Below are 13,351 nucleotides of genomic sequence, written 5' to 3'. Positions count from 1 at the left end.
TTTTTCCAATTTTTGCATTTAAATCTCCTGCTAATATTACATAATAATTTTTATTTATTATATTATATATATTTTGTAACTGATTATAAAATTAGTATTATTCTGTTCTCTTCCTTCTTCTGGGGTGTATACGATGATGGTCTGAAAAGTTCTCAGCCTTGACCATAGATGGCAACACTATCTAGGGAGATTATGTTGAAAAATAAAAATAATTTTGAAATTATAAATTCGTTTTTTCATTGGTAGGCTGAGAACTTTTCAGACCACCCTCATATGTATATATATTTGGTTTTTTGTTGGAAACCAAAAAACCGAGTTATTTTTTTACACTTGGATTAAACTAAATTTATTGTGTGTGTGAGTGAGTGTGAAATTACATAGCTGGTGATTATGAGAAGCTTAGAAGATAGCTGGGAGCTATATAACATGGAATGAGGAGTTGAGTGGAAAAGAAATAAATGTTGCTTGGAAACCAACAAAGAGATTCTTAACAGCATCAATGTATGAATGTATTCCAAAGGTCAAAAGGCTGAATGAGGTAATTAACCATAAAATCCAAAAGAAGCACTTTGGAGGTAGCACAAGATGAATAATGGTAATAATTAAAGTGAACAATATGTGGCAAGTAGAAAGAAGAATGATTATAGTAAAATAATGTTAAGATGAAAGTTTGAGATTGGCGACTTCTGCAGAGGGCAGTAGTTCACTGAGCAGTTCATCAAGGTATTTCATCCTCAGTGTGAGATTAGCTACTTAAGTTTAGAGAATGAAATGAGAGAAGACTTAATGGTGAGTGAGCAACAGTTATATGAAGAGTTACATAAGCTAGATGTCAATAAAGCAATAGGATTTTAATACCATGTCTAAAAGGAATGTAGCATCACCCTTGACCTTCCTGTTTAATAAGAGTCTCACAACAGAACAACTCCCTAAGGAGTGGAAGGAAGGTAAAATTGTTCTACTACACAAAGGTAGTAATAAGGCTACAAAGTATAGGCTGAGCTGTATATCTGGAGTTGTCATTAAGTTACTGTGGATTGGTGAGAGATGGGATAGAAAAGTAGGTTGATAACAATGATATTCTTTGTACTTGTCAGTGTGGGTTTCTTAAAGATAGGTTGTGTTTTTACCAACTTGTTTATGCACTATAACAAGAGTGATGAATGTATTTGAAAAAGGAGATGAATATTCATATGCCAATACAATAGCTATCAGCAAGTTGTGTATGGGGATGCACTATTCCTGAAGAAGAAAGTCACTAGTGGTGTGGCACAGGGTCTTGTCTTAGGGCCATTGTTATTTAATTTGTATATTAATGATATTGGAATGGGTTTAACTGGTGATATATAATTGTTTACAGATGATGCAATATAACTGTTTACAGAACTGTGAAGATTGATGAGGAATCTAGCAGATGTTGTGGCCCTACAGGACTTTAATAGATTGTATAAGTGGGCAATAGTATGCAACTATCAGTTCACTGTTGCAAAGGGTAAGGTTTTGAAATTTGATAGGCAATAATGGGATGCAAAGTATACGCTTGGTGGGGAATTTTGGAGTAAGTTGAAGAGACGAGAGACCTTGGAGTGGCAGTCGACAAGTATCTAAAGTGCAGAAGTCACATTGCACAAGCTGTGAAGTCATCACATCATGCTATGGCTATAATGCAGGAGACCATAATGTATAGAAATAAGGAGGTTCTGGTTCCATTGTATAAGACCCTGATCAGGTCTCATATGATCATTGTGCACAAATTGGATCTCATGGTTTTCTTGGTGATGATGATTATTGTAAAAGGTCTAGAAATGACTGATTAAGATGGTAACTGGTCTTTGGGATGTGGGATATGTAGACAGTGATTAAAGTGATAACTTATATTTGGAATGTGGGATATGAAGACATAGTGAGGGAATGCAATTTGCAAAGCCTTGTGAATAGGAGGAAGAGACAGTTAAATTAGTAAAAGGTTATTTCCAGGTTGATGTGACAGAAATTTTTCATAGAATGATAAAGAGATAGAACCAGTGGACATCCCTTGAAGTTTTATAAGGAGGGTGTGAGCAGGGGCATAAGGAACAGGTTCTTTGCTCGAAGAGTGGTTGGTGAGTGAATCATTGGCTGCCTGGTGAATGCAAATATGAATTAGCTCAAAGCATGGTTCGATGGGCTTTGTATGTAACAATGATGAGTCAAAAGACTCATCATTGTTATGGCTCATTATCATCATAATAATAATTATAATAATAATGGTATAAAATGAATGGATAAAGAATAATTTGGAAGACCAATAGGAAAAAGAAGATCAAATAGGAAACCATGTGCATGTTTTTTAATGAGCAACATTTCAATATCTGTTAAATTCAAATTTAATTAAATTATTAATTTATTTCTCTTATCTTTACTTGTAATTATATAAATCAGCCAACTGCAACTTTAAATACTTTTACAGATCCAGGAAATCCTTTTTAGTGATAATTATTATATTAGGACTGCTGCTATATGTTGGTCCTTCAGCATTCAGATGGCTCAGACAGAAAACACCAATAATGATAGGTGAGTAATTTTTTAGTCATTAGTTATACAGTAAAACACAATACATTTTGCTGCTACATAGTGCTGTGAGATGCTGTTTCGCGAATCTCCTTAGCACAGTTGGTATTGACAATGCCTTTGGTTGAAATACTTGGATTCAAATTTTATATAACACATGAAGCACTGCTATAATTTTTTTTTTTTTTAGTTGCCTAATCTTAACTCCAAAACAACAGTCCCTTCTTGAGAGTGAAATATGTATGAAAAAAATGGAAATAAAAAAAATAATGATATAATGCTATAACAATATATGTGTATATATATATATATATATATCAGTGGTGGCATTTGCCCATTTAGGTTGGGTGTGCTGTTGTGTGGCTTATGCAACCTGCACTACAAAATTCACTTCAATTTGACCATATGATTGCATTTTTATTGATGCATGAAAGTTTTAAGAGTACATAGTGCATCAGCACCCAATGCAATTAATTATAGGATAAACTTTGAATAATTTAATTTATCAATTGATATAATTTTAAATATGGAACGCATAAAGGTCAAATGAACAATAGCCATGCTTCACACATGCGATTTATGTGAGAAGCACAAAGGGTTTACTTTATGGTGAGATTACATTATCATTGGCAAATATTAGAGTGAGACATGGACAATTGGAATTTTGATATGATTTTTAAATACAGCCATATAATATGCACATAAATTGCAAAAGTAATCACTTGAGAAATTATTATTTTTCCAGAGTGAACCAAAGAAAGGCTGAAATAACTCGTTTTACTTATTATAAACAAGTCCAACGTCATTTGGCTGCAATCCACAAAAGCTCTGGCAGAAAATGGGACATTCAGTACATCGTCAACACTGTTTCACATTGTAAATATGGGCAAAAAAGTTATAAATTATTTATAGAAATTATAAATATATTATTATTATTATTATTATTATTATTAAGAGAGACCTCCAGGGAGTCAGAGATTCATCAAGGGAGGCCACATACTACATACACCAGCTATCATATTTATTCTTGAATTCATTTACACTGCTTGCACTCACAACATCCAATGGCAATCCATTCCAATTTTGCACCAACCTCTGAGAGAAAAATATAGCCCTCACCCCCTTCTTAGTGGCCTTCATTCTCAGCTTCCAAGAATGCCCTCTCATCCTTTCCCCAGCCTCCATAAATTGAAAAATTTCATAAATTGAAATCCTTTATGACCCTTTCAGATGTTTGCAAGTCTCTTGTGTATAGAGGCTAATGACTTCATATCAATTGCCTTTGTATCCCATAATGCAACGTGCATATCCTTACAGATATGTATCTTTCTTTTAAGGTTACATGGTGATCAGCATTCATATTTACGAATTTAGGGACACAAAACACACATGTTGAAATAATTATTTTACTAATTATTAATAAAATAACACTTGACGTTTCGACCCCTGTATTGAGGTCATCATCAAAAGGATACATGTGTATAGGGAACCAAGCTACATGCTCTTGCACTCTAGACTGGTAAATTAAATCTACGCTGTTAATTAATATTTTTCTTAGCCTGACCTCTAGCAATAATAAAATAAAATAAAATAAAAATTGAAAAAATAAATAAATTAAAAAAAACTAAAAAAATTAAATAAATAAATAATAAAAAAAATTAAATAATTAGTAAATAAAATAAATAAAAAACTACAATAAACTCTGGTGAAGTCCTCATGTACTGAGATTCTTCTGGATTTGTCCAGTTCAGATTGTTATACTATGATTTTCTTCAGGACTTGTACAGTTCAAGTTACTATTTAATGTTAAGGGAAAAAAAAAAAAACTTCACCAAGTCTTCTTGTAGCGAGATTTTTCTTTGGCTTGTTCTAGCTGCTATAAAGATTCCATATGGGTCCTCCACATTCTTGGAATGATTAGACTATCATTTTTGTTCAGATTTGGATTATGTTTGAGCATTTCACATGCTTCTTTAAATTTCCTCTCGAACCAGGTTTTGGTGCAGTGTAGGGACTTGGTATTTTTCCAATCAGTTCTGAGGTATGTCTGAGGTGCGGTGTCAGAAAGGCCGGTTTTTCCAAAATGGAGGTATTTAATGTACCGTTCATGTTCATCCATCCTAATTGGGATGGTTCGCCCTGTTTCCTGTATGTATGGTAGGTTACATGTGCATTGTATTTTGTATACCCCTGGTTGGGCTAGGTGTGGAAGAGAATCTTTGGAAGAACTGAGTAGATGTCTTAATTTTGTCAGGGGTTTTGATGTATTTGTGTAGTGTTCTGTCTATTTTTTTGGAAATACCTCTAATGCTATTGCCATACATAAGGTATGGCAATAGCATTCTTGAAATATTTTTTGCTTTTACTAGTATCTCTGTGGAGGATCTTGTGAATAGTTTTTTTACTATCCATTTTTTGTAAATGCATGGTTGATGATCTTGTAAATTTTTAGGTTTAAAGCTTGTTCATTTGAACAAATAGTTTGAGCTCTGTGTTTAAGGGTACTTATGACACCTAGTTTTTGTGTTGGGTGTTGGTAAGAATTGTTGTGTATGCTGGCTTGTGTGTAGGTTTGCAGTAGACTGAGAAGGAGAAACAGCCTGAGGGAAGACGAGTGTATCTAGGAAAGGAAGAGAGTTTTTTTTTTTTTTCTATTTCAGTGGTGAATTGGATATGTTTGTGTTGTTTGTTCAGGTGGCTAAAGAATGTGTTTAGTGCTTCGCGGCAGTGGGGCCAAATGGCGAAAATATCGTTGACATATCTGAGCCAAATTTTAGACTTTAGGCACGCTGACTCTAGAGCTCATTGCTCAAAGTCATCCATATAAAAGTTACCTATTGGGTGGGTGGGGGGGGCATGGCTGTACCCTATTTTTGAAGGTAAGAATTGTTTTACTACATGAAATATCCGGAGTGGAGTATGTGGGCAAAGAGGGCCGTGATGTCATATGGAAATATGTTCTGTAGGAGCAAGATAGTATCATTGATCGGGACATTGGTGAAAAGGGAAGTTATGTCAAAGCTGACTAATAAATCATGGTCGTTGAGTGTAATGTTTTTAATTTTGTTTATGAAATGTTGTGTATTTTTTATGTAGGAAGGGGACTGACCTACCAATTCCTTGAGTGTGGCCGCTAATTTCTTGGCTAAGTGGTAATTTGGGCTGTCGATTCCTTCAACAATCAGACGTAGTGGTGTGTCTGCTTTGTGTATTTTTGGCAGGCCATAAATTTTGGCATAATTAGGTATTAGTTTTTTTGTTGTTTCTTCTGCCATGTGTTAACGGATTTAATTAATTCAGTTGTTTTCTTTTTGATACATTTCGTGGGGTTGTAGTTTACCATTTGGTAGGTGTTGTAGTCCGATACCAAATGGTTCATTTTCTCTGTGTAAGTTGTTTGGTCTAAAACGACAGTGGCATTCCCTTTATCTGCTTTTGTGATTATAATGTCCTGGTTATTTTTAGATTACAGATATCTATAATGCTATGCATTATATTCTCATAATGCTATATTCCCTTGTGTTGTGTGTTTTTGATATAGGAGGGGGAATGACCTACCAACTCCTTGAGTGTTGCCACTAATTTTTTTGGCTAAGTGATACATCGGGCTATCAATTCCTTCAACGATAGGTCTTAGCAGGGTGTTTTCTTTGTGAATTTTTGGTAGTCCGTAAATTCTTGGGGTGTGCCCGTAGTGGGGAAACAGTTTTTTGACTGTATCTTCGGGCCATGTGGTAATTGACTTAAGTAGTTTCTCTGTTTTGTTTTTTGTTCTGTTAGTTGGGTTGTAGTTAACTAATTTGTATGTGTTATTGTCAGAGACCAGCAGATTCTTTTCTATATAAGTGGTATGGTTTAAAATGGTGGCATTTCCTTTATCAGCTCTGGTTATTACTATGTTCGGATTTGTTTTAAGTGATTTTATTGCTGTTAATTCATGTTTAATTATGTTGCTTGTTATTGTTTTGTTATGGTTTAAAATGTTCGCAGTTTCTATACGTATTTTGTCTGCTATGTTATTAGGTATGAATCTTAGGCCTCTTTCTATATTACAAATAACTTCAAGTTTGTCTATCGTTTTTGGTGCTATAGCAAAATTTAAACCTTTGTTTAGAGCGTGGTTAGATAGGTTGACTATGTTATTGATACCTGTGGGTGATTGGTGGCTCCTGTTGTTTCTTGCTATAATAAATAATAAAAAACAAAGACAAATCAGACTACAGTAAAACTGTAACCATTCCCTACATTAAAGGAATATCAGACAAAATAAACAGAGTACTACAAAAGTACAACCTCAAAGCCACCTTTAAACCTCCTGCTAAATTAAAAAGCTTACTCAACTTATCCAAAAACCCACTCCCTCCACTAGCTCACCCTGGAGTATACCGGATTTATTGTACGTGCAGTATACCATATATAGGAGAAACAGGATGCACTATTCCTATTAGACAAAAAGAACATAAACAACACATTAAATATAATAATTATGGTGAAGCTGGCCTTTCTGATCATGCCCTGAATACCTTACACAGAATTGATTGGAAAACCACGAGCTGTCTACATCACACTAGAACATGGTACAAACGGAAATTCAAGGAAGCTTGTGAGGTTATTATCAACCACCCCAATCTGAACAACAATGATGGTATAAAAAATCCCAAACATATGGAAGGTATATATTCGACCTTCCTCACCAAGAACTGCTATAAACAGGACTGTGGAAAATCCAGTATTGTAAATCAAAAATAAGAATTGTAATACTAAAAATAGGACACCAATTGTTTCTGAAAGAAAACCATCTAAAAGAATGTTTATTCCTGTCATTGTAAAATAGAATTTAGCTTGATGTAAAAATTTATTTTTTATTTTTATTTTTATTTATTTATTTATTTATTTTTATTTTTTTCACCAGAGGTCACGCCAGTAGAATAACATGTGATCAAATCATTGTTTCTCTAGCTTACAGTTAATGATGTAATTCAGCTTGTCCTGTATATTTATGTACACTCCAGATGATGATCTTGATGTGAAGATCGAAATGTCGGGATAATAAAAAAAGTTTTTTAACACGGTTGTAAATTCCATAAAATTTTTTAAATGAATATTTAAATGCAGATTTCAAGTATTTGAAGATATAATTTTTTTTTTTTTTTTTAAATCTTGGGGAATTAAAAGGAACACATCTGACATAATATATCAGATAATCACTGTTAGAATAAGCAATATTCTAACAGTGATATCAATACTTTCTTTAGTTTTACAAGAAAGAAATATTTTCGTTATTAAATCTGACAGATTAATTCAGCTTTCTAGTAGATAGATATTATATACATTGGTTACTTATAACTATTATTTTTGAGGAAATAACAATGTGTACTGAAATGTTAATAATAATAATAACTAATTATATATTTGGTTTAATCCTTTATCCAAGTGTAAGCAAACAAAGTTTGCACCAAATTTTAAAACCTTACATTTTGCAACATTGAACTCACATCCCCATTCCTGTGCCCAATCACTCAATTGATTCAAGTCTTCTTGTAAGGCCACAACATCTTCTCTACTCTTCATGGTTTGTCCCAACTTTGCATCATCTGCAAACAAAGGAATATCTGTATCCAAATCTTCACCAATATCATTAATATACAAGTTAAACCGTTGCAGGTGAGCAATCAAGGAACAAGGTGGTAAGAGGTGTAATGTATGGGGAATCAATGATCCGTGGTGTGCAAGATAGGATGCGTGAGGAGTGTTTTCCTGGAGGAACGATAGAAAGTGTGGCTATAGCAATTAAGAGGGGTGAAAGGGTGGATGAAATGATTGTGATGGTAGGACCGAATGACTTGAGAGGCAATGTAAATTCGGTGGCAAGAGATACGAGATTCATGCTTGAGGTACAAAAGGAAATGCAGAGAAGAAAGATAGTGTGCGTTTTGCCTAGGTATGATAGTGACAAGCTGAGCAGAAGAGCAGTAATATTGATTAACATAATAGCTACAATGTATCAGAAGAGAGGAGTGGAATATTTGGATGCTTGGAGGGTATTTCAGGACAGAAAGGAATTGTATGCGAGAGACCGCTTGCATTTGAATGAGGAAGGATGAGGAATCTGGAAAGATTGCTGTTTTCTGAATGAGTTGGTGTGCCAATGCAGGGAAATTAGAATACCCAAGGTGGATGGTAGCAGGGATGGAGACTTGGGAGAAGGGGGACAACATCAGGTAATGCTGAGCCCAGTGGAGTCTACAGAGGTGATAATGCTAGGTATAGAAACAGTGGCATTTTTATGCTTTATACGAATGCCAGGAGTATCCGGAATAAAGCAGAGGAATTGGTGGCACTGATACCATCAGCCTGGCCAAAGATTATTTGGATCACTGAGACGTGGGTGACAGAAGAGGATATAATAACAGGAATAGAAGTAACAGGGGTACAGCATTTTTCAGCAGGATAGGAAGGGAAAGCGTTGTGCTGGAGTAATAAGTGATGACCTATGGCCTCTAAGAGGTCTTTGGACAGGTAATGACAATAATGATTTTGAAAGCATATGGTGTGAGGTAGAGGTGGGCAAGACAGAATATTTAGTTCGGTGTTGCTACAAACCAAGGAGCACAGAGGGTGAGGACAAGAGATGTTTAGATAGTTGAGCTTGGCAAGTGCAAGAAGAATGAATGTTATGGAAGATTTTAACAACAGCAGTATAAGCTGGGAAGAGGAAAATGCATGTAGTAATAAGGGGATGGAATTTCTGGAATGCTTGAGGGGAAAATGTCTTAGGCAACATACAGGGTGTTCGGGATAAATTTGACAGTTTCGTAAGGAAAAAGAAAATCTTCTTTGTATCTATTAAATTTAATGAATTGACAAAAAAACATTACAGGCAGAGTTAATTACAATACTATCAACAAGATTTACTCAAAATAACCACCATTAGCATCGATCACAGCTTCAATTCTACTTCGGAACCTCGAACAAGCTGATGCTACAGTCTCCCTGGGAAGGGCCGCAAAAACTGTTTTAATTTTATCCATTAACTGGGCTTTTGTATTACTGGAAGTGCGATTGGTGTCTTTTTCAACTGCGCCCCATACAAAATAATCCATGGGGTTAAGGTCTGGGGAGTTTGGAGGCCAAACATTTGGACTGGTGAAGTCGTAGAAATTTTCAGACAACCATTTTTGACTTTTCCCAGAGGTGTGGCAAGGGGCCGAATCCTGCTGCCATACATACGGCCTACCATTGGCTACCCTTGTTATCCAGGGCTTGACTACAGTTAGCAACTCCACGAACAAAGCCCGAATTCCAATGCCAGGGTTCTTCAACACCTGTTCCTGCAGATTTGCGAGGAATTCTGCTGTACGAACGCAATCAGATCGTCTGCTAGGGATCTTTCTTCTTGCTACATCCTCGTAGTCACCATTGCAAGTCTCTAGTTCATGCCTGATTGTTTTTACTGTATTCAGGGAGCATTGGGCAGCAGTCGTAATATCCTTATTTTGATGGCGGGCACGAATCATCATGATACAAGTTATTCTCTTCCATGATTCAGGTGGGTTCCAGCTATCCATCCTTTCTGACATCTTGTATATGAATGAAGAAGGGTCCAAACTTTTAAATGAAGAGAAGTGTGTGTTAATACATGTAACTTACGGAAAAATATAATTAATTATAAATATGTCAAATTTATCTCGAACACCCTGTATAATAGATGTAACAAGAGGTTCAAGAGTTTTGGATTTGGTTATAGCATCAGAAGAGTTGATAATAAGTGAGATGACATCTCTCCCACCAGTTGGAGAGAGTGACCATGTGGTTTTCACTTGGTAGATGAATAGACATGCAGGTGTATCGAAGAGACAGGAACTTATGTGGAATTATAGGGCAGGTGATTATAATAGTTTTAGATATCTACTTGGGGAAGTTTCATGTAGGGAGGAATTGGAAGGCCAGGATGTCATTAGTGCTTGGGAATTTGTGAAGGAATATTTATTAGCAGCAATAGTAAGCTGTATCCCAGAAGTGAAGAAGAGGACACAATTTGGTGTAAAGTGGATGACAAACAATATACAGGAACTGCTTGTGAAACAGAGGCTATGGAAGAGATATAATGAGACAGGTGAAGAGCAGACGCATGAAGAATATAAGACACAGGCCAGAAGAGTGACTAGTGTGGTAAGGAAAGCGAAACTGGAATATGAGAAGAGATTGGCAGTAAGATCCAAAGGAAATCCTAGGGAATTTTTTATCTGTTTGGACAGTAGGAGGAGAAATGATTGTGGAAGAATGACAATGTGGGATAAAAATGGGAATAGAGTGACTGATGCAGAGGACATAGTGGAATTGTTCAATGAACAATTTATTGGAGTATTTCATCCTGGAGGAGTAAATTTTAATATTAGAGAGATAGGGCAGGTTCGAGGTTTAGAGATGCAAGAGGAGAGTGTGTTCCAAATACTGAGTACTCTGGACGTCAGTAAAGCTGTGGGACTGGATGGTATTTCACTACGAGTTTTGAGAGAATGTGCTAAAGAACTGACAGCTCCTTTGACCTGGCTTTGCAATGAAAGTCTGACTACGGGAAAGGTGCCCAGGGAATGGAAGAAAAGTAAGATAGTGCTGCGGCACTAGGGCTGTAGCAGACTGGAAGTGTCTAATTATAGCCATTTTGTGTGTCATCAGTAGTTTTTAAGATCTTGGAGAAATTAGTGAGGGCTGTATACAGCATTGGGTAATGTTGTATTGGGTAAATGAGGGTAATGTTATCTATGAGAGTCAACATGGATTTGTTAAGGGATGCTCTTGTTTTAGTAATATGCTAGCCTTTTATAATAAAGTTACAAGAGCAGTAGATGAGGGAAAGGCATATACTGCTATTTTCAAGGATTTAGCAAAAGCATTTGACAGGATGCCACATGATAAGCCGATATTTAAGTTGCAGCACATTGGCTTGGATGTCAGATTGGTCAACTGGATTCAGGATTGGCTCTCCGATAGGTATCAGAGAGTTGTGTATGGTGGGGCAGTTTCAAGAAGGCAGAATTTTACAAGTGGGGTCCCACAGGGTATATGTCTCAGTACTGGGACCTATATTGTTTAACCTTTATATCAATGACATTGTCAGTGGATTGCAGGGGGATATTCGGTTGTTTGCGGATGATGTGAAGCTGGGAAGGATTATTAGTAATAGTGCAGCAGATTAATGCAGATTAGTGCAGCAGTTTAATGCAGCAGAATGTAAGGTCTTGAGGTTTGGGACACATCGATGGGACACTTCATACTGTGTTGGAGGAGTTACTCTGGAGGAAGCAGGGGAGACGAGAGATCTGGGGTTGATATTGATAGAAACCTGAAATTCAGGGGACATATTGCAAAGGAGGTGAAGGTAACACAGAGGATTGCTGCAATACGCAGAGATAAAAGAGTTATCATTCCATTATATAAAACCCTTATCAGACACACTTAGATTATTGTTCTCAGATTTGTCCCCAGGATTTGAAGGGATAAATTAACTGTGGAAAGTTACAGTGGCAGATTACAAAGATGGTTTCAGTACTGTACAATGTTAGTTTCAAGGAGGCAGAATTTTACAAGTGGGGTCCCACAAGGCTCAGTACTAGGACCTATATTGTTTAACCTTTATATCAATAACATTGTTAGTGGATTGCAGGGGGATATTCAGTTGTTTGTGGATGATGCGAAGCTGGGAAGAGTTATTAGTAATAGTGCAGATGTTGTAGCTCTGCAAGAGGATTTGAATAAGCTAGACAGATGGGCAAATATATGGGAGAATGTCGGTTTAATGCAGCAAAATGTAAGGTCTTGAGGTCGGGACACATCGATGGGACACTTTGTACTCTATTCGAGGAGTTGTACTGCAGGAAGTAGGGGAGACAAGAGATCTTGAGTTGTCAATTGATAGAAACCTGAAATTCAGGGGACATATTGCAAAGGTGGTGAAGGTAGCACAGAGGATTGCTGCAATACTGAGAAGGACACTGACCTGTAGAGATAAAAGAGTTATCATTCCATTGTATAAGACCCTGATCACACCACACTTAGACGATTATTCTCAGATTTGGTCCCCAGGATTTGAAGGGGATAAATTAACTGCGGAAAGGGTACAGATGCAGATAACAAAGATGGTTTCAGGACTGTATGAAGTTAGTTATGAGGATCGGCTGAGGGAATGTGGACTGCAGAGTTTGGTAGATAGAAGAAGTAGGAGAGGTGATATGATTGAGACTTTTAAACTGTTTAGAGGTGGTTACAGGGCTGACACTGGGGAGTTCTTTCACTTCGTAGAACAACTGGAAGGAGTGATGACAAGGGGCCATCCCTTGAAGTTACGAAAGGAAGCAGTGAGCAAGAGGGTGAGGAGTTGTTTCTTTGCATGGAGGGTGGTTGTACCGTGGAATGCATTGCCTGATAGAGTGGTGAGAGCGAGAACTGTCAACAAGTTTAAGGAGTGGTATGATAGACTTTGTGTTTCCTAGGAGGGACTTCCCGCGATGAGTCTTGATGGACTTTGTGTTTCCTAGGAGGGACTTCCCGTGATGAGTCTTTTGACTACATGGAGGCCTGAATAATAATAATAAAACAGTAATCGCCCTATAACAGACTCCTGAGGCACACCACTAGTGACTTTCCTTTAACTGGATATCGTTCCTTCCTACACAACTTGTTGATACCTATCAGATAGCCAGTCTCCAATCCAATGCACTAATCTAATATCCAACCCCATCTGCTCTAATTTGACTATCAACTTATCATGCAGTAATCTATCAAGTCCTTGTAGTTAGCC

At 36.6% G+C, this 13,351-nt stretch overlaps 1 protein-coding gene across 3 annotated transcripts in view; it reads left to right on the top strand.

Moving 5' to 3' along the window:
* LOC150096721 (uncharacterized protein KIAA2013 homolog) overlaps positions 1–13,351 on the top strand; it is a 401,644-nt gene that overhangs the window by 66,510 nt on the left and 321,783 nt on the right. For all 3 annotated transcript variants that reach the window (XM_090407839.1, XM_090407838.1, XM_090407840.1), the window contains exon 3: positions 2,450–2,553. In XM_090407839.1, coding sequence (XP_090263965.1) covers positions 2,450–2,553 — 104 coding nt within the window. The remainder of the gene's footprint in view (positions 1–2,449; positions 2,554–13,351) is intronic.

The sequence above is a fragment of the Typopeltis vanoorti genome, chromosome 18 (genome assembly GCF_054136105.1).
Source record: "Typopeltis vanoorti isolate ZY-2024b chromosome 18, IOZ_Tvanoo_1.0, whole genome shotgun sequence".
Classification (NCBI taxonomy): Eukaryota; Metazoa; Arthropoda; class Arachnida; order Uropygi; family Thelyphonidae; genus Typopeltis; species Typopeltis vanoorti.
Note: the sequence above shows the minus strand (reverse complement) of the source record. Positions and strands in the feature narration are given on the sequence as shown.